The 19,233-nt window shown below is 58.5% G+C and overlaps 1 protein-coding gene across 9 annotated transcripts in view; it reads left to right on the top strand.

Moving 5' to 3' along the window:
- PRKCZ (protein kinase C zeta) overlaps positions 1 to 19,233 on the top strand; it is a 136,379-nt gene that overhangs the window by 66,781 nt on the left and 50,365 nt on the right. For 7 of the 9 annotated variants that reach the window (XM_054444169.2, XM_054444222.2, XM_054444177.2 and 4 more), the window contains one exon: positions 18,066 to 18,151. In XM_054444169.2, the coding sequence (XP_054300144.1) occupies positions 18,066 to 18,151 (86 nt within the window). Of the gene's footprint in view, positions 1 to 16,782; positions 16,802 to 17,869; positions 17,889 to 18,065; positions 18,152 to 19,233 lie in introns of those variants that run through there. The other 2 variants (XM_054444229.2, XM_063660432.1) reach the window with 2 other exon arrangements.

Genomic DNA, 19,233 nt, shown 5'->3' with positions numbered 1-19,233 from the left:
AATAATATTTTGTAGTCTTGTGTGTAGCGGTCATCCACATTTTTTGTTCAGATGATTCCCTGGTATTTCAATGCTTATGCTATTTTAAGCCATATTACTTTTACAGTTTGGTTTTTTATCTTTTTGTTTATAGCAATGTGTAAAGAAGTGTGATTAACTCGTTTGTCTTGGCCTCTCCTGGTCTCCATAGTTTGTCTGTGGTTGCTCCGGAATCTCTCTGTGCGCTACCATTTTGTCAGTGACCGGCTGTTTGTTTCTACCTTTCCTTCAGCTGTTGCCTTGTTACCCTGGCACTGTTGATCCTTCCAAAACAGTGTGGGCCAGAGTGGTGACAGCCACATCCTCTCGTGCCTGATTTCAGGGAAGAGCTTTAGGAATTCCACCATTAAGGGTGCTGTTTGCGGAAATACTGTTTTTCCTTTGTAAATCCCCACCAACAAATTAAAGAGGTTCTATTTTATTCCTAGTTAAAAGTTGTTAATATGAATGGTGTTGAATTTTTTCAGATGCTTTTTTTCCTTCATCTATTGATGTGACAGAACTTTTCTCCTTTATTCTGTTCGTACGATGAATTCTGTGGATTAGCTTTTAATGGTAGACCGATGGCATTCCTGTAGTGCGCCTTGTTTGGTCGTGATGTGTTAGCTTTTTTATATTTTGCTTGATTCAGTTTGCTATTATTTTGTTTGTTGTTTTTACAACTGTATTTACAAGAGAGAGGAGCCTATTATTTCCTTTTTTTTTTTGGAGTCTTACTCTGTCACCCAGGCTGGAGTGGAGTGGAGTGCAGTGGCAGGATCTGGGCTCACTGCAACCTCCGCCTCCCTGGTTCAAGCAATTCTCCTGCCTGAGCCTCCTGAGTAGTTGAGATTACAGGTGTGTGCCACCACACCCAGTTAATTTTTGTATTTTTAGTAGAGACAGGGTCTCACCATGTTGGCCAGGCTGGTCTTGAACCCCTGACCTTAGGTGATCCGCCCGCCTTGGCCTCACAAAGCGCTGGGATTACAGGTGTGAGCCACCATGCCTGGCCATATCTTCGTTTTGATTGATGCTTTTATCGTCATGAAATGTTTTTTGTGTTTTTGTTTTTGTTTTTTTTTTTTTTTTTGAGAAGGAGTCTCACTCTGTCCCCCAGGCTGGAGTGCAGTGGCACCATCTCCGCTCACTGCAAGCTCCGCCTCCCGGGTTCACGCCATTCTCCTGCCTCAGCCTCCCGAGTAGCTGGGACTACAGGTGCCCGCCACCACGCCTAGCTAATTTTTTGTATTTTCAGTAGAGATGAGGTTTCACCGTGTTAGTCATGATGGTCTTGATCTCCTGACCTCCTGATCTGCCTGCTTCGGCCTCCCAAAGTGCTGGGATTATAGGCGTGAGCCACTGTGCCCGGCCAAATGTTGCTCTTTAGATGAAAAGTATTATTGTCATTAACATCTGATCTGTATGATGTTAGTGTGACCGCACCAGCTCTGTGTGTGTGTGCGTGTGTGTGTGTGTGTGTGATGAGGGGAGGGAGGGAAGGGGATTTAGTGTTTATGTGCTGTATTTTTTCATCCTTTCACTTTCTTTTCTGTATATTTTGGAAATGACTCTTATAAGCAGAAGTTAGTTATTTTTAATCCAGTCTGAAAATGGCTGTGTTTTAAATGAAGGATTTAGTCCGTTTACATTTAATGTCATGCTGATGTGTTACATCGTAGCTCTGTCATCTTGCTGTTGGTCCTTATTTGTCCGGTCTGTTCTTTCTTTTGTCCCTCTTTCTTGCCTTCTTTTGGTTTAATCAGGTGTTTTTATTCCACTTTCCTCCCTTTTATAGCTTTGTTAAGTAATACTTCTCTTAATGTTATTTTAATGGCTACCTTAGAAATTATGAGTCACATCCTTGGAACGTAGCTTAAACTACTTTTACCATTTTCTTCAAAACCTTATAACAGTTTAATTCTTTTTCTTTTTTTTTTTTTTTTTTTTTGAGGTGGAGTTTCACTTTTGTTGCCCAGGCTAGAGTGCAAGGGCGCGATTTTGGCTCACTGCAACCTCCACCTCCCGCGTTCAAGTGATTCTGCTGCCTCAGCCTCCTGAGTAGCTGGGATTACAGGTGCCCACCACCATGCCCAACTATTTTTTGTATTTTTAGTAGAGGCAGGGTTTCACCATATTGGCCAGGTTGGTATCAAACTCCTGGCCTCAAGTGATCTGTCTGCCTTGGCCTCCCAAAGTGCTGGGATTACAGGCATGAGCCACTGTGCTTGGCCTGATTATTCTTCTTTCCTTATTGTTAGTTTGTGCTATTATTTTATCAGTCTTTGTGCTGTTATTATTATGCCTGTAAATTCTACGTGTATTTCAGACCCACAAACCAAATGTCGTCTTAGACAGTGCTCCTTCAGATTTACCCCCAGGTTACCCTTCTAGGGACTCTAGTATTCCTGCAGGACGGTGCTTACATGGAGACCATCTTCCTTCTGCCTGAAGTAGTCCCTTTAGTATTCCTTTCAGCACAGACTTGTAATTAATTCTTTTTATTTCTTTTCTTTTTTTTTTTTGAGATGGATTTTCACTCTTGTTGCCCAAGCTGGAGTGCAATGGCGTGATTTTGGCTCACTGCAACCTCCGCCTCCCGGGTTCAAGTGATTCTCCTGGCTCAGCCTCCTGAGTAGCTGGGATTGCAGGTGTGCACGACCACGCCCGGTTTTTTGTTTGTGTGGAAAATGTCTTTGGCATTCTTTCTGGAGGGTGTTCTCCACTCTGTGTGGAGTTCTAGGCAGATAGGGGGTTTCCCCCAACAGGTTTTTGTGTTGGCTTGGGGTGTTTGTCATTTCTGTGGTGAGGGCGCCTTCCAGCCTCACTGCCACCCCTGGAAGGCAACGTCTCTGTTTTCTCTGACTCCTGTTAAAAATGTCTTCATCACAACAGCAGCCTTGTGAAGGAGAGAGAAATCGAGAATTTCTCCTAATTGAGGTTGGTAGAGCTTTTTGAATCAGGGACATGATACCTTTTCTCTCTTTTGGAAAATATCAGCCCTTGACTTTTCTTTTTTTTTTTTTTTTTTTTGAGATGGAGTCTCGCTCTTGTTGCCCAGGCTGGAGTGCAATGGTGCAACCTCGGCTCACTGCAGTCTCCACCTCCCCGGTTCAAGTGATTCTCCTGCCTCAGCCTCCCGAGTAGCTGGGATTACAAGCACTTGCCACCATAACCAGCTAATTTTTTTTTTTTGCATTTATAGTAGAGACAGGGTTTTGCCATGTTGACCAGGCTGGTCTGGAACTCCTGATCATACATCCACCTTGGCTTCCCAAAGTGCTGGGATTGCAGGTGTGAGCCACTGTGCCCGGCCAGCCCTTGGCTTTTCAAATAGCATCCTGTTCTCTCTCCCCTGGAACCCCCACACTTCACACCTGTGTGTCTAATGTGCTCTTTTTTCTGGATTTCTTCTGCCTTGGTTTTTTCCCGCTTCGTGCTTCGATATGGATTTTTTTTCTACTGTTATCTCTTCACCCAGTCTACTCTTAAATCTACCCTTTAAATTATTAATTTCGGTCACTTCATTTTTTACTTTTAGAATTTCCATTTGATTCTTTTTTTTTTTTTTTTTTTTTTGCCCAGAATGGCAATGGCACGCTCTCGGCTCACTGCAACCTCCGCCTCCCAGGTTCAAGCAATATTCCTGCCTCAGCCTCCCAAGCAGCTGGGATTACAGGCTCACACTACTACGCCCCGCTAATTTTTATGTTTTTATTAGAGAGGGGGTTTTGCCACGTTGGCCAGGCTGGTCTCGAACTCCTGACCTCTGGTGATCTGCTTGCCTTAACCTCCCAAAGTGTTGGGATTACAGGCGTGAGCCACTGCACCTGGCATCCTAGTTCTCTCTTCTGGGGTGGGAATGTCTATTCTGTGTCGTCCTGACATGCAAAATACCGTCATTACATCCCATTGGCCCCAGAACCCTTAACTCCTCCCAGTGTGGCGGGGGCAGTCTCCTCTGAACAAGGCATGGGGGAGCCTGGAGGCCCATTCCTCCTGAGGCCACGTTCCTCCCTGGCTGTGGGCCAGCATAAGCGAACAAGGCGTGCACTTCCGGAATGCTGTGGACTGAGTGTGTGTCTCCCAGAATCCATATGGTGAAGCCCTAACCCCCCAGCGTGATGGTGTTTGGAGACGAAGCCTTTAACAGGTAGGTAGAGTCATGGCGGTAGTTAGTTAGGGGCGCGGCGGCGGTGAGGGTCATGGTAGAGTCACGGCGGTAGTTAGTTAGGGTCCCGGGTCGCGGCGGTGGGGAGGGGCGCGGCGGTGGGGAGGGGCGCGGAGGTGGGGAGGGTCGCGGCGGTGGTTAGAGGCGCGGCGGTGGGGAGGGTCGCGGCGGTGGTTAGAGGCGCGGCGGTGGGGAGGGGCGCGGCGGTGGGGAGGGTCGCGGCGGTGGTTAGAGGCGCGGCGGTGGGGAGGGTCGCGGCGGTGGTTAGAGGCGCGGCGGTGGTTAGGGGCGCGGCGGTGGGGAGGGGCGCGGCGGTGGGGAGGGTCGCGGCGGTGGTTAGAGGCGCGGCGGTGGTTAGAGGCGCGGCGGTGGGGAGGGTCGCGGCGGTGGGGAGGGTCGCGGCGGTGGGGAGGGTCGCGGCGGTGGTTAGAGGCGCGGCGGTGGTTAGAGGCGCGGCGGTGGGGAGGGTCGCGGCGGTGGGGAGGGTCGCGGCGGTGGGGAGGGGCGCGGCGGTGGTTAGAGGCGCGGCGGTGGGGAGGGGCGCGGCGGTGGTTAGAGGCGCGGCGGTGGGGAGGGGCGCGGCGGTGGGGAGGGTCGCGGCGGTGGGGAGGGGCGCGGCGGTGGTTAGAGGCGCGGCGGTGGTTAGAGGCGCGGCGGTGGGGAGGGTCGCGGCGGTGGGGAGGGTCGCGGCGGTGGGGAGGGTCGCGGCGGTGGGGAGGGTCGCGGCGGTGGTTAGAGGCGCGGCGGTGGGGAGGGTCGCGGCGGTGGGGAGGGTCGCGGCGGTGGTTAGAGGCGCGGCGGTGGTTAGAGGCGCGGCGGTGGGGAGGGTCGCGGCGGTGGGGAGGGTCGCGGCGGTGGGGAGGGTCGCGGCGGTGGGGAGGGTCGCGGCGGTGGGGAGGGTCGCGGCGGTGGTTAGAGGCGCGGCGGTGGGGAGGGTCGCGGCGGTGGGGAGGGTCGCGGCGGTGGTTAGAGGCGCGGCGGTGGTTAGAGGCGCGGCGGTGGGGAGGGTCGCGGCGGTGGGGAGGGTCGCGGCGGTGGTTAGAGGCGCGGCGGTGGTTAGAGGCGCGGCGGTGGGGAGGGGCGCGGCGGTGGGGAGGGGCGCGGCGGTGGGGAGGGGCGCGGCGGTGGTTAGAGGCGCGGCGGTGGTTAGAGGCGGGCGGTGGGGAGGGTCGCGGCGGTGGGGAGGGTCGCGGCGGTGGGGAGGGTCGCGGCGGTGGGGAGGGTCGCGGCGGTGGTTAGAGGCGCGGCGGTGGTTAGAGGCGCGGCGGTGGGGAGGGTCGCGGCGGTGGGGAGGGTCGCGGCGGTGGGGAGGGTCGCGGCGGTGGGGAGGGTCGCGGCGGTGGTTAGAGGCGCGGCGGTGGGGAGGGTCGCGGCGGTGGGGAGGGTCGCGGCGGTGGGGAGGGTCGCGGCGGTGGGGAGGGTCGCGGCGGTGGTTAGAGGCGCGGCGGTGGGGAGGGTCGCGGCGGTGGGGAGGGTCGCGGCGGTGGGGAGGGTCGCGGCGGTGGGGAGGGTCGCGGCGGTGGTTAGAGGCGCGGCGGTGGGGAGGGTCGCGGCGGTGGGGAGGGTCGCGGCGGTGGGGAGGGTCGCGGCGGTGGGGAGGGTCGCGGCGGTGGTTAGAGGCGCGGCGGTGGTTAGGGGCGCGGCGGTGGGGAGGGGCGCGGCGGTGGGGAGGGTCGCGGCGGTGGTTAGAGGCGCGGCGGTGGTTAGAGGCGCGGCGGTGGGGAGGGGCGCGGCGGTGGGGAGGGTCGCGGCGGTGGGGAGGGGCGCGGCGGTGGTTAGAGGCGCGGCGGTGGTTAGAGGCGCGGCGGTGGGGAGGGTCGCGGCGGTGGGGAGGGTCGCGGCGGTGGGGAGGGTCGCGGCGGTGGGGAGGGTCGCGGCGGTGGTTAGAGGCGCGGCGGTGGGGAGGGTCGCGGCGGTGGGGAGGGTCGCGGCGGTGGGGAGGGTCGCGGCGGTGGGGAGGGTCGCGGCGGTGGTTAGAGGCGCGGCGGTGGGGAGGGTCGCGGCGGTGGGGAGGGTCGCGGCGGTGGGGAGGGTCGCGGCGGTGGGGAGGGTCGCGGCGGTGGTTAGAGGCGCGGCGGTGGTTAGGGGCGCGGCGGTGGGGAGGGGCGCGGCGGTGGGGAGGGTCGCGGCGGTGGTTAGAGGCGCGGCGGTGGTTAGAGGCGCGGCGGTGGGGAGGGTCGCGGCGGTGGGGAGGGTCGCGGCGGTGGGGAGGGTCGCGGCGGTGGGGAGGGTCGCGGCGGTGGTTAGAGGCGCGGCGGTGGGGAGGGTCGCGGCGGTGGGGAGGGTCGCGGCGGTGGGGAGGGTCGCGGCGGTGGGGAGGGTCGCGGCGGTGGGGAGGGTCGCGGCGGTGGTTAGAGGCGCGGCGGTGGGGAGGGTCGCGGCGGTGGGGAGGGTCGCGGCGGTGGGGAGGGTCGCGGCGGTGGGGAGGGGCGCGGCGGTGGTTAGAGGCGCGGCGGTGGGGAGGGTCGCGGCAGTGGGGAGGGTCGCGGCGGTGGTTAGAGGCGCGGCGGTGGTTAGAGGTGCGGCGGTGGGGAGGGTCGCGGCGGTGGGGAGGGTCGCGGCGGTGGTTAGAGGCGCGGCGGTGGGGAGGGTCGCGGCGGTGGGGAGGGTCGCGGCGGTGGTTAGAGGCGCGGCGGTGGTTAGAGGCGCGGCGGTGGGGAGGGTCGCGGCGGTGGGGAGGGTCGCGGCGGTGGGGAGGGTCGCGGCGGTGGGGAGGGTCGCGGCGGTGGTTAGAGGCGCGGCGGTGGGGAGGGTCGCGGCGGTGGGGAGGGTCGCGGCGGTGGGGAGGGTCGCGGCGGTGGGGAGGGTCGCGGCGGTGGGGAGGGGCGCGGCGGTGGTTAGAGGCGCGGCGGTGGGGAGGGTCGCGGCGGTGGGGAGGGGCGCGGCGGTGGTTAGAGGCGCGGCGGTGGGGAGGGTCGCGGCGGTGGGGAGGGTCGCGGCGGTGGTTAGAGGCGCGGCGGTGGTTAGAGGCGCGGCGGTGGGGAGGGTCGCGGCGGTGGGGAGGGTCGCGGCGGTGGGGAGGGTCGCGGCGGTGGGGAGGGTCGCGGCGGTGGTTAGAGGCGCGGCGGTGGGGAGGGTCGCGGCGGTGGGGAGGGTCGCGGCGGTGGTTTGGGTCGCGGCGGTAGTTTGGGTCGCGGCGGTGGTTAGAGTCACGGGGTAGAACCGTTGTGGTGGGATTTGTGCCCTTTATAGGATGAGAGGATGAGACACGAGAGGTTGCGCTGCGCCTGTGCTCTCTGCACCGCGTGAGAACATGGTGAGCATGCAGCCTCCAGCAAGCAAGGAGAGACCCCGCCCTGCAGGTGTCGTCATCCTGACTCCAGCCTCGGAAACATGAGAAAGTCAATGCCTGTCACTTAAGCCGCCCAGTCTGTGGTGTTTTGCTGTGGTGGCTGAGCCGACGGAGACAGTTCCATAGGTCTTGATTGTCCTGGTGGCCCTGAACCCCAGTTTTTGTCTCCAGTGAGGTGCCCGGCCCAGCTTTCTGTGTGGCCTCCGAAGGGTCAGCAGATGCTGTGCATGTGCAGGGCTTGGGTGGTGCATCTCTCTGGCAGCACCTTCTCTTCTGACGTACTTGTCTGGTCTCAGATGCCTCCAGCGCGGTTTTTGCTTATTTTCCAGCTTTCGTCGATTGTTCGTGGGAGGAGGGTTAGACTCCTGGCGTGGCATCCCTGGCCTCATCCTCAGCGCCGCGTCCCCTCGCAGCTCAGTTCCTGGTTCTGAGTTATTCTGACTCAGCCGCACATCCTCCCAGGGGCCTTGCCAGCCTGGCTCTGTGCCGGGCGCTGGGCAATCTCTGCCTCCAGCCTGGGCCTTTGGGTCTGTTTGAGGGTGGGGGACACGGAGCTCAGTGGTGAGGAACTCGGAGCAGCTTCTTGTTGTTGGTGTTGATGTGTTTTGTTTGTTTTAGTGAATCCAGAAAAAAAAATTTCTTACATAGAAAGGAGCGGTATTTGGTATGAATTTATTTGCAACTGACTGCTTGGAAGTTGGCGTACATCTTTCCATGGAAACTATGAAAATACTGGTCAGTCTCTCAGTCATTTCATAAAATCTTGATTTTGTATTACAACGAATTAGGATATTTTCACTAGAACTGATTGTAAGGCCAAACTGTTGGAATGTAATTCCTTCCCAAACATCTCTCGGGGGCACTTTGCTGAACGGCTGCTGACAGCAGCATTTGAGGACGGTGGGGCGGAGGACACCCTGGGGGGCCTGGCTTCTTGGGAACTGGAGGCTTTGGCCCTTGTCCCACCCCTGCTCCCCTGAAGAGGGAGGCGTGGGGCCCTGGGCTGGCTGCAAGATGTGGAGTGACTGTGGGTCCCCGTGGCCCCTGACACGCTCCCAGGGAACCCAAGAAAACACTGAGACCCTGTGGTGCCTCCCGCCTTCCATCCGCATTCTATGGCAGGTGAGTGCGATTATTCGAAGGAGGCTGGAGTGTGGGCGGAGGGCAGCGCCAGGTTTCCCAATCAGATGTGCTCAGGGTCCCTCCAGCAGTCCATGCTGCAGAGGCTGTCCCTCGGGGGCCCATGCATCCGAGCCACGGCCTCCTCCCATCCATGCGGGGATTTGCACCCTGGAAGGAGCCGCCCAGCTGCCTCTTGCCACATGCAGCACTTCCCTTCCTTTCCGTGGAGCACTGTTGCTGTCCCGGGGGTCCATATTGGCCACTGTGGGAGGGAGTCGCAGCTGAATTCCCGCAGGTGGGAATGCCAGGGCCCGAGGATGTTGCCCCTGTCCTGAAGGCTGTCGCCCGATCGCTCTATCCAAGGCTGCCCTGGGGCAGCGTCACCTGGGGGTCCTGTGGGGGCTTCTCAGCACAGCATCCAGCACCCCCACCTAGTGTGTTCCCGTCGTGTCTCCTGCCCCCGCCTGCACCAGGCACCAGAGACCCGGATGCCAAGGCCTGTCAGCTTCCTCAATGGGAAACTTTTCTTCAGTGAACAAGGCTCTGTTTTATAGACTTTTTAAATTTTCAGCTCAAAAACCAAAGTCTGCCAGCGTTGGTGGCCTCGGAGGGCTGGTCTGCAGGGGCTGCCCGGCTGGGGTCGTGGTTGGGGCAGGTGCTGTCCACAGGTTGTTTGTCTGCAGGTGATGGGCAGGTCCCCCATCACGTGTCCAGAGGTGGGTGCTGCTGGTGGGTAATCCAACTCATTCCCTGTCTCCCCCCAGCCGCCCTGGGCTGGGGACCCTGCCCCGCCGACCCTGCCATGCCCACCCCCCTCCAGCCTGATTGCGTGTCTCAGTCACATGACTGCCCTGGGCCCATGATGTCACTGGGAAATGCCCTCGTCTGATTGGCCTAGACCCCAGATGAACAAGCCCAAGGTCTCGGGGCATCAGAGCCACCCATGAGGGCAGCTGGATGCAGTGGCCACAGCCTGTGGTTGGGGAATGGCATTGCCCAGCTCCACCACAAGGGGACCTGAGGCTTGGACTGTGAGACTGGCCCAGGCTCGCCACTTGCCCCTCACCCGGGGCCACCTTCCCGAGGGCCGCGGACACCTGAGCAGTCCCCGTGCCACTGCATTGTGGCAGGGACACGGCCGCCCATCCCTCCTGGGTCCCTTATCCACCTGCCTGTCCCTTTGTATCACTGACACTGTGATACCCATTGTGCTGCGCCGTGTGGCCCCAGTGCCCACAGAGCCGGGCTCTGCCTGTTCCTGGGGATCCGTGTGTCCCACGTGCCTGGACGTGAGAGGATGGAAGTCGGCAGAGCTTGGCTCCCCGTTCGCCCGACTCGCGCCTCAGCTATGCGTCTTCTGTCTCTCGAGCTCTTCTGTGCCGTGTGGTTGCACTGAATAGCTGTGGGGAAGGGGGAGGTGGTTGCCTCAGTGGGAGCCTGGGCTGTGGCTGCCAGTCCCCAAAACAGACCCTGTGCCCTGGGCAACCATCTGCTTCCCGCCACAGTGGTGCCCAAAACCTTTTCCAAGTCGTCTTCTGTGACTTTAGTGTTATTCTTCAGTCACCTTTAAAACATAGCATGTTTTCTATCACATTTTCAGCTGGGAAATAGATCTGTGGTTAGAAACGGGAAGTTTGAGTTGCAGGCTTGCGATCCGGGCAGGTCCCTCAGATGGAGGGGCTGCACCTCCACTGCCCCCCACCGCTGCCCCTGCCCCGCGGCCACCCCAGATCCTCAGACGCCCCTCCCTGTGCCTTCTCATCCTCTGGTCCTGGCTGGGCCCATCCCGCCCCACGTCCCGCCTTCCACTGCCCTCAGCCTCTGGAGGGGTGCCCGCATGGCTGGCACTATCCAGCACAGAAGGAACGGAGGACTTCTGTTCAGGCAGCTCTGCTGGGAGCGTTCTGGCCTGAAATGCAGTGGGAGCTCTGGTGCAGGTGTAGCCGAGGCTCAGGGGCTCCACACCAGGCAAACAGGCGAACGGCGTCTCCTGTGGCTCTCGGTGGCTTTTTAGGACTCTGCGTTCTTGTTCTCCATTGTCCCTGGCAGCCCCTGGCCGGGGTGGCCCAGTGCCCACTATAGAGGGTGCAGGTCAGTTTGTGGACCAGTGGCCAATCAGGCTGAGTCAGGCAAGGTGGGGAGTCCCACCCCAAACCCCAAACTCCAGTGTCTGGGCCACGGGCAGTCCTGGGACACCTTAGCTCTGGACGCGAATTTGCGGTTATTGCTGTTCTTGTGTCTCTATTTGCCTAGGACATGCTGGCAGCTAACAGTGTGCTGGGGAAGCCTGGAGAGGAAGCCAGGTGGCCCCAGGCTCCTGGAGCTCAGAATCTAGTGGAAATCGCTGCCCAGGGAAGAAGCTCCAGAGTGAGTCTAGAGGTGGCAGCGCCCATTTTACCTGCACCCTAAGTGACAGCTGCACCCCGGCTTCTGGGAACCTCTGGGCCCAAGGGCACCTCACTGTCTCCTTGTCCTCCTGGTCACTGACCTGGGCCACCGTAGAAGGCACCTGGCTATCTGCATGTGGCTTGACCACTGCCTTACACCCATCCGGGCCCCGCAGAGCTGTCCTGTGGCACTGCTTTGGGCTGTGCTGGTCACCCCGTGTAGCGGGGCCATGTCCAGTGAACAGGGGAGGCCTCAAGTGCCCCCTGACCTGCTGCCGGGGACTCAGCCCCTCCCTCACCGCCCCCATACCCCAGGGCTGTCGCCTGTCCCAGCCTGCTGCTCCGAGTTTAGTGTTTTAAAACGTGTTTTCTACGTCTTGTCAGAGTGCTCAAGGCGCGAGATTGCCATGGAAACTGAGCTCCTTAGAATTCCTGTGGCCGTCCTAATTATAGAATCTCAAAGACACGCACAGAGCTCCTCGAGGTTGTCAGAGTTAAGGCTGAAAGAGGAGGAGCGGCCCCTGTGATCCCCACAATTTTGTTCCCTGCTTGCTTCAGCAGAGCCTGGCACCCACGGAGGTGGCAGGACGGGTCCCTGATGGGCACGTGACATCAAGCCAGCTCTGACCCCAAAGCCTGACCCACGTGACTGCGCCGTCCACTGTGCGCCATCCACTGCGGGAGACCCCAGGCTGTGTCCAGACATACCCCCGGAAGGACCTCCTGCTAACCTGGGCTTGACTTTGAGACCCTTTGACACAGAGATGGCCGGGGGACTCGCGGTGCCAGGCCCACAGCCTCCTCACCGGTAGTATCTGGGGGCCGGGGGCCGTTGCCAGAGCGCACTCCCCAGAAGGGCTCCCTTCTGTCGATTAGGTCAGAAATAGGCCCGTCGCTTTCCAAGCAGAAATCCAAACACTGAAAATTCGACTGTGACTTTTGAGGGGTGGGGACCGCCAGGTCCCCCCAACATCCCCGCTTGCGGGCCCAGAAAGGCAGAGTGGCTGCCGGCCCGCATGTCCAAGGCCCCTTGCACTGAGGGAACCTTCTAGTCAATTGCCTGAAGTTCGAAGGTTTGGGGGCTTTTCGTGGTTGCTTTCGTTTGTTTTGGCAGTTGCAGAATCCCCCAAAAAGGTGGGAATGTGGATTTTTCAAGGAAGGTGCTCCTTTGATTCAGAAGCTAAGGAGGCCCTAAGTGCAGTTTCACCTTGAGAAAAATATCAGGCCAGTCCCAACGGAGGGGCATCCTGTAGACACCCAGCCTGCACTCAGAACTGTCACGGTCAGAAAGCACGGTCAGAAAGTCTGAGAAAGTCACGGTGCAGCAGGGCCCACGAGGCAGGACGGCGACACGTGGGCACCTGGACGAGGCAGGACAGTGACACGTGGGCTCCAGGACAGGACACTGGGGCGGACACGGACAGTGGGTGAAAACCGAGGAAAGGTCTGAATATCGCTTAAGGTAGCCATGGATCCTGGCTCATTAATTGTAACAGTGTAGCAGGCGGGTGGAAGATGAGAGCTGTGGGGAGCCGGGCAGGCGGGGTCTCTGGGAACTCTCCAATTTAAAGCTGTTCTTAAAAATAGTCTATTAAAAAGACAGTTGAGGGCGGTCCTGCCTACAGCTGGAGTTGAGGTTCTGGGTAGCACCAGGCTTCCTCTCAGCCTCCATAGGCGAGTAGGGGCCAGGCAGGGCCTTGACCGCAGGGGGGCTTCTGGTTACCAGGTTCTCCACAGCCTTTGCAGTTTCCCTGTGAATCTGAAATTACCCCCAAATAAAAAGGGTGGTTTTTTTTGTTTGTTTGTTTTGTTTTGTTTTTGAGACAGGGTCTGGCTCTGTTGCCCCGGCTGGAATACAGTGGTGTGATAGCTCAGTGCAGCCTCCACCTGCCAGGTTCAGGTGATCCTCCCACCTCAGCCTCCTGAGTAGCTGGGACTACAGGTGCACGCCACCACACTCGGCTCATTTTTTTGTATTTTTTTTTTTATAGAGACGGTGTCTCACCATGTTGCCCAGGCTGGATTCAAATTCCTGGGCTCAAGTGATCCACCTGCCTCGACCTACCGAGGTAGTGGGATTACAAGCATGAGCTGCCACGCCTGGCCAAGGTGTATATGTTAAGTACAGGCTGCCCTGCTGTCCCTGTTATCCCTTATAACTCACCTGGTCCCTGCTTTCCAGCTGGGGACTGGCATAGACCCCATGGGGCTTCCCCCATTTCACTGAGGCAGGACCCAGGTGCTGGGGGTATTGGGTGTCCTGCCCAACCAGGGTCCCCAGGGCCAGGGGCTCCTGGCGTGCCTTCCCGTGGGACTCCTCATGGGGTGCTGGGAGGGCGAGGAAAATGGGAAACACGATGCCTGCCCAGAACTCCCACCTCGGAGACCCTGTGCCAGGGTTTTCCAGAGAGACCAAACCAATAGGGTGTATGTATAGAAAGATCTATTGTAAGGAACTGGCTTGTTCATAGAGACTCATGAAGCCCAAAATCTGCAGGGGGCCTAGCAGGCTGGAGACCTAGGAGGAGCCACGGCCACAGCACTGCTGCTCAGGGAGCTCAGCCTTTGTTCTGTGGAGGCCTTTTTCTGCTTGGGTGAGGCCCACCTGCATTGTGGTGGGCAGTCCGCTTTCCTCAAAGTCAGCTGATTTAAATGTTTATCTCATCCATACCCACCTTCATGGAAACATCCAGGATAACATTTGACCAGCTGTCTGGGCACCATGGCCCAGCCACATGGACACATACAGTGAACCATCGCAGGCCCTGCCTTGGCACTTGGCATCCGCGCATATCCCCTTAAGCCACACTCGGTCTCCACACAGCAGTACTCCCGCCTGAGACGCTCGGTCTCCACACACAGCAGTACTCCTGCCTGACACAGTTCGACCCTCCCGCAGGCAGTGCCAGCACACTTGGCCTTCCCAGTAGAGGGCCACCATCATGGGCTCGGACTTTCCAGCTGGACTGCAGTGGAGTGGGGCGTGGCCTCGCCTCTGTGGTCTTTGGGTCACTTGAATCCCCGCCTCTCACTCATTTTCCTTTGGTATTTGCAAATTTGTTCCTGTGGCGCCTGGAGCTGACTGCCGGCTGCCACCTGTGTCCTGCCTCAAGCTGAGCTCCAGGCGGCACCCATGAGCAGGCAGGGATGCCAATGGCTTCTCACCTGGGAGTTTCTTTGCAGGCTCAGAGCTCTTTGTTCCTTTTTAAAAATCTGATTTGAAGGCCGGGCACAGTGGCTCACACCTGTAATCTCAGCACTTTGGGAGACCAAGGTGGGCATATCGCCTGAGGTCAGGCGTTGGAGACCAGCCTGGGCAACACAGGCTGGGGCAACTCCCTTCCCTAATAAAAGTTCAAAACCAACCCTTAAAGTTTAAAAAGTGAGATGGGATATTTGAAGGAGGCAGGTCTGAGGGAAATGCTTGAAATTATCCTCTCTGTCCCTGTGCCCCCAGGTCATTTAGTTCCATTGTTATTCAACATACCATTTGACACAGGCTAGGAGCGCAGGACTCCGAAATATAAAGTGTGGTAATCGATGGACACTGCCCCCGGCAGCCAGCCAGGGGCAGGACTTAAGCCCCACCCAGCTGCAGGCTGTCCCCCACCGCTGCCAGCCTGAAATTGGATTGGTTACTGCTGCTGGCCTGAAATTGGATTGGTTATTTGCTTACTGGAACATTTTTGTCACATGACTGTGTATTCTAAAACAAGATGTTGTTTTTGTTTTTGAGAAAGTCTCGCTCTGTCGCCCAGGCTGGAATGCAGTGGCATGATCTCGGCTCACTGCAAGCTCCGCCTCCCAGGTTCCCGCCATTCTCCTGCCTCAGCCTCCCAAGTAGCTGAGACTACAGGCGCCCGCCACCACACCCAACTAATTTTTTGTATTTTTAGTAGAGACGGGATTTCACTGTGTTAGCCAGGATGGTCCCGATCTCCTGACCTTGTGATCTGCCTGCCTGGGCCTCCCAAAGTGCTGGGATTACAGGCGTGAGCCACCATGCCCAGTATTGGGTTTTTTGTTTTGTTTTGTTTTTTGACTTACTTGTTTGGTTCTATAGCAATGGCACCATGTTTCTGTCACCCTAGGGTTTGATTTTTTGGTGTTTCTAAGACACCTCTGGGCCACTGCACATGGCTGAGGTGGGCTTCGCACTGGCTCTGTCTTCCGTTGGACACCCACACATCGGTTTATTTATGCATTCTTGTGTCCACAGACCTTGAGGTCATCAGACATTCTTGAATGCTCCCGAACCCGGGAGCGAGCGTTTCTGAGCTTTGACGGAGCAGCAGTGGGGCTGCTGGGCCCTAGGGGGAGCAAATGGTCCTCGTTTCTGAGCTGCGAGGCTCTCCCAGAGAATAAGCCATTTCCCCGGGGCACTCCTGGGCCTCGAAGGTGTTTGGGGCTGCGGGGGATTGATTTGTACCGACTCCACAGTGTAGGAGACGCCTGGGTGGCCTTGCGGGTTGCTTCGATGGTTCTCGGGGCTGAGATGCTTGTGTCTCTCTCGGGCGAGACGCCTGCTCTGGGCTTCTGTTCCTATTTTGACTGCTTTTTCCTCATGGATTTTTCAGTCCAGCATCCCTAGCCACGGGCCCTTTGTCTCTCATGTGTGCAGGTGACTCAGGGTGATTAAGATCTTCTGTAATTCCTTCTAAAATGTTTTGCCGCTTTGCTGCCCACGTTTCCATCCTTAGTCTCCGAGGGACCTAGTGTGTGTGTGGTGGGAAGCGGGGTCAGTCCCCGCCTGGACCGCTGTGACATAACCCCACAGACAGGGTGACTTATACACGACAGAAACTTACTTTCTCAAGTTCTGGAGGCGTGGGGGCCCCATCTCCAAATACAGCCACATTGGGGGTTAGGGCTCCCCACGTGAATTTAGGGGACACTTCAGTTCGTCCCGGCGGGGAGTGGGGACGCCGGGCTGTGTGCTGTGTCCTGTGGGAGAGTTTGTTCACCCTGCTGGAGGCTCCCTGATGAGCCCTGGAGTCTGCTAGGACGTCATTCTCTTTACTGATTGAACTCGAAGGGTGTCCAGTTGGCGCATTTTCAGGGTTTCCCAGGCGCACTGGGGGTGGGTCCTGTGTGTCCGCTCTCCAGCCAGCTTCGACCCCCAGCTGTGCGTCAGTCCCTCGGCTCCGCCCCCCAGCTGCGCGGCCGTCCCTCGGCTCCGCCCCCCAGCTGTGCGACCGCCCTTCGGCTCCGCCCGCAGCTGCACGTCCGTCCCTCGGCTCCGCCCCCTCAGCTGTGCGTGCTTCCCTCAGCTCTACCCCGAGCTGTGCGTCCGTCCTTCAACCCCGCCTTCCAGCTGTGCGCCCACCCCTTGGTTCCGCCCCCCCAGCTATGCATCCATCCCTTGGCTCCGCCCCTCACTTTGCCTCCATTTTTTTTGACTCCGCCCCCGGCTATGCGCTCATGCCTCGGCTCCGCCCCCGGCTGTGCGTCCGTCCCTCGGCTCCGCCCCCGGCTGTGCGTCTGTCCCTCGACTCGGCTCCTCAGCTGTGCGCCACTGCCTCTGTGGGCCACCGTGCCTCCGTCTCCGCCGCTTCACACCCTTCTCTTTCTCTCTCTCTTCAGAGAGGGTTGTTGGGCAGGCAGAGCATCCCCCGAGGGGACAAGTCAGGCCTGCGGACTCCTGGAGCCAGGACCTGCCGTAGGCTGGTTAGGGCAGGATGCACCCTGTCGTCGTGGACAGAGCCACATGGGGACTCACCCGACCTCCTCAGGGCTGAGGGGCACAGGGGCCGAAAGTGTGGCCGCCCCTGGGGGTCTGCGCCTCTTGTGGAGCCCAGGCCTGGCGCCCAGGTGGGTGGAGTGCGGAGAGGGCACAGGCTGCACGACCCCAGCCTGGCCTCGGGCTTGCTGGGAGTCGCGTCTGTGGCCGGAGGGGCCTTTGGTGTCACCAGGCCTCTGTCAAACCCCAGGCCGCATCCTGGGAGGGCTGGGTGGGCTGAGCCGCCCGCTGCCGTGAGGCCTGTTTGACCTGCACTCCTGGAGGACCCCTGACTTCTTGGTTTCACACTGAATCTTCCATTTAAAGGAAGAGGAGCAGGTTTTACCATCCGTGTGGCCTGATTTCAGCAGTTTCCAGCCAGAGCTAGTCATTTGCTTGTTTTAAAAACATTCCGTTACAATTTCCACTTCAATATATTTGTGGCACTTTCATTTGGTTCATGAAAGTCGCTTTTATGATGGAATTTTATAAAAGCACAAAGCTTCCCATTGTATGTTACGTTTCTGAAGATTCTGTTTACACACACATCCGTTTCAAAGAGTTTTGGAGGAGCAAAGTGAGACACGGTGTTGAGGAAGGACAAGACCAGCCGTCTGGTTACAGGCTTGGTGCCGGCATTTTTCATAAGAGGCACAATCCGCATGGGCCGGACTGTCAAATGCATGTTATAAAGATGATGTTTTTGGTAACTTGCGAATGGAAACGGGTGCACGGTCGGTTTGGCTCTCCTGCCCTGAGATTTATTAGGTTAAAGGAAACTCGACTGGAGAGCCCGGGGCCTCGCGCCGCTTGCGTCTGGCGAGTTGTTGAAGTGAAGTCAGTGACGCTCTGCATCTTAGCCTGGCCCCGGCTCCAGTGTGGCGTCCACTCTTCCTCCTCTGACAGTCATGTGTAAATATCGAGGCCCATTTGAACTATCCCTGTGTGGAAAAAAAGGCCTGTTTTTCACAGGGCTGCCTGGGGAGGAGCGGGGTGGAAAGGAAAACAGGCAGGGGGCAAACAGACCCGGCCTGCGTTGGCCTGGGGTGACTTCACGGGTCCACTGTCAGCAAGCGGCCATCCCGTGGTGGATCCTGTCTGCCCTGCGAGGACACCTGGCTCCATCCTCACCTGGGCCTCTGTCTCCAGCCGCCGAGGCCGTGACACCATGAGGATCATGTGAGGAGAGGGGCAGAGAGAGGCGGCTGGGAGGCCGTCATTCCAGCCCTGCCTTCCCTGCCTGGGAAGATGCTGCGGCCGACACCACCTGGACGGGAGTGGCCTGTCGCAGCTGCACCCTGCGTGGGCTCATGGCCACCACGCTGTTTCTTTACGCCTTTCTCATATCCTTTCCAGAATCTATCTACCGCCGGGGAGCCAGAAGATGGAGGAAGCTGTACCGTGCCAACGGCCACCTCTTCCAAGCCAAGCGCTTTAACAGGGTGAGTGGCCCCCTCGGGACTAGTCCCTCAAGGGGCCTTTTGTTACTTTTAAAAGCAAAGAGAGAAGAGGGGAGGCACGTCCTGCTGAGCCCAGGCTGGGCTCTTTTTGGCGCCCGAGGGCAAGGTTACAGAAATGCTTTCTCTGGTGCAGGATGAGGCTTTGACTAGGGCTGTCTGAGGCGGGAAGTGCCCTCCGGGCCTTTCCGTGCATGGTGGCTGCCCAGTGAATGCTGTCTGTGTCTGCCTGGCTGTGTGACTCTTATCAGGGCTCAGGGCTCGCTGGCCTCAGGCCCCAGCCTGCCTGCATCCAGAGTGGGGCGGCCGCATTCCATCCACATGTAGCACCAGGGTGTGTGTTTTTAGCTGCACACAGTGTTTCCTAGTAGCTAAGAGTCTCCGTGAACCCCGGAAGCTCCTTTAGCCCCATCCTGTCTTTCCAGCGGCCACCCACGGGGGCCCTTTCCAGAGGACACTTAGCTTATTTCCCTTGTTTCTCTTTATGATGCTTTTCTAGTTCCTATGAAATGGGTGATTCAGATGCTTTTGTAATTGTTCTGTTTCACAGTGGAAGGGGAAGTGTCTGGGGGTGCCTTGGTGGCCCTGGAGTTGGTCCCACACAGGGAGTGTCTTGGGGGTGCGTGGAAGCATACAGGGCCTGTCCCTACTGCAGGACTCCACACAGAGCCCCTGACAGCCCCTCACAGGAGCGGTGGCCCTGGGGCTACCTTTGCGTTCCACACTCACCTGCCACGTGGCCTCACGTGTCAACCTCCGCTGGGTGTACGGCCCCTCTGTCTCCTGGAGCGGCCTCAAGTCACCTGCCTCTCCTTCTGCTCCCATGGTCTGCCCTCTAGACCAGCAGGAAGTTCTGTTCATGTGAGCCACTCCTCCCGCCCCTGCGTGTGCTTGGTCCCTGTCATGTGGCCAGAGTGAGTCTGGACTCCCATTCCTCTTGGAGCTAACACAGGTGGGGATGCAGGACAAGCTCCTGAGTGACTAAAGAGGGGTATAGAGGGAACTAGGCTCCAGGAGATGAGCAGGTCAGCACTAAGAAGACCTGGACATTGCCTGGAGAGCCCAGA

The sequence above is a fragment of the Pongo pygmaeus genome, chromosome 1 (genome assembly GCF_028885625.2).
Source record: "Pongo pygmaeus isolate AG05252 chromosome 1, NHGRI_mPonPyg2-v2.0_pri, whole genome shotgun sequence".
Classification (NCBI taxonomy): domain Eukaryota; kingdom Metazoa; phylum Chordata; class Mammalia; order Primates; family Hominidae; genus Pongo; species Pongo pygmaeus.
This window is presented reverse-complemented; position numbering and strand designations above follow the sequence as displayed.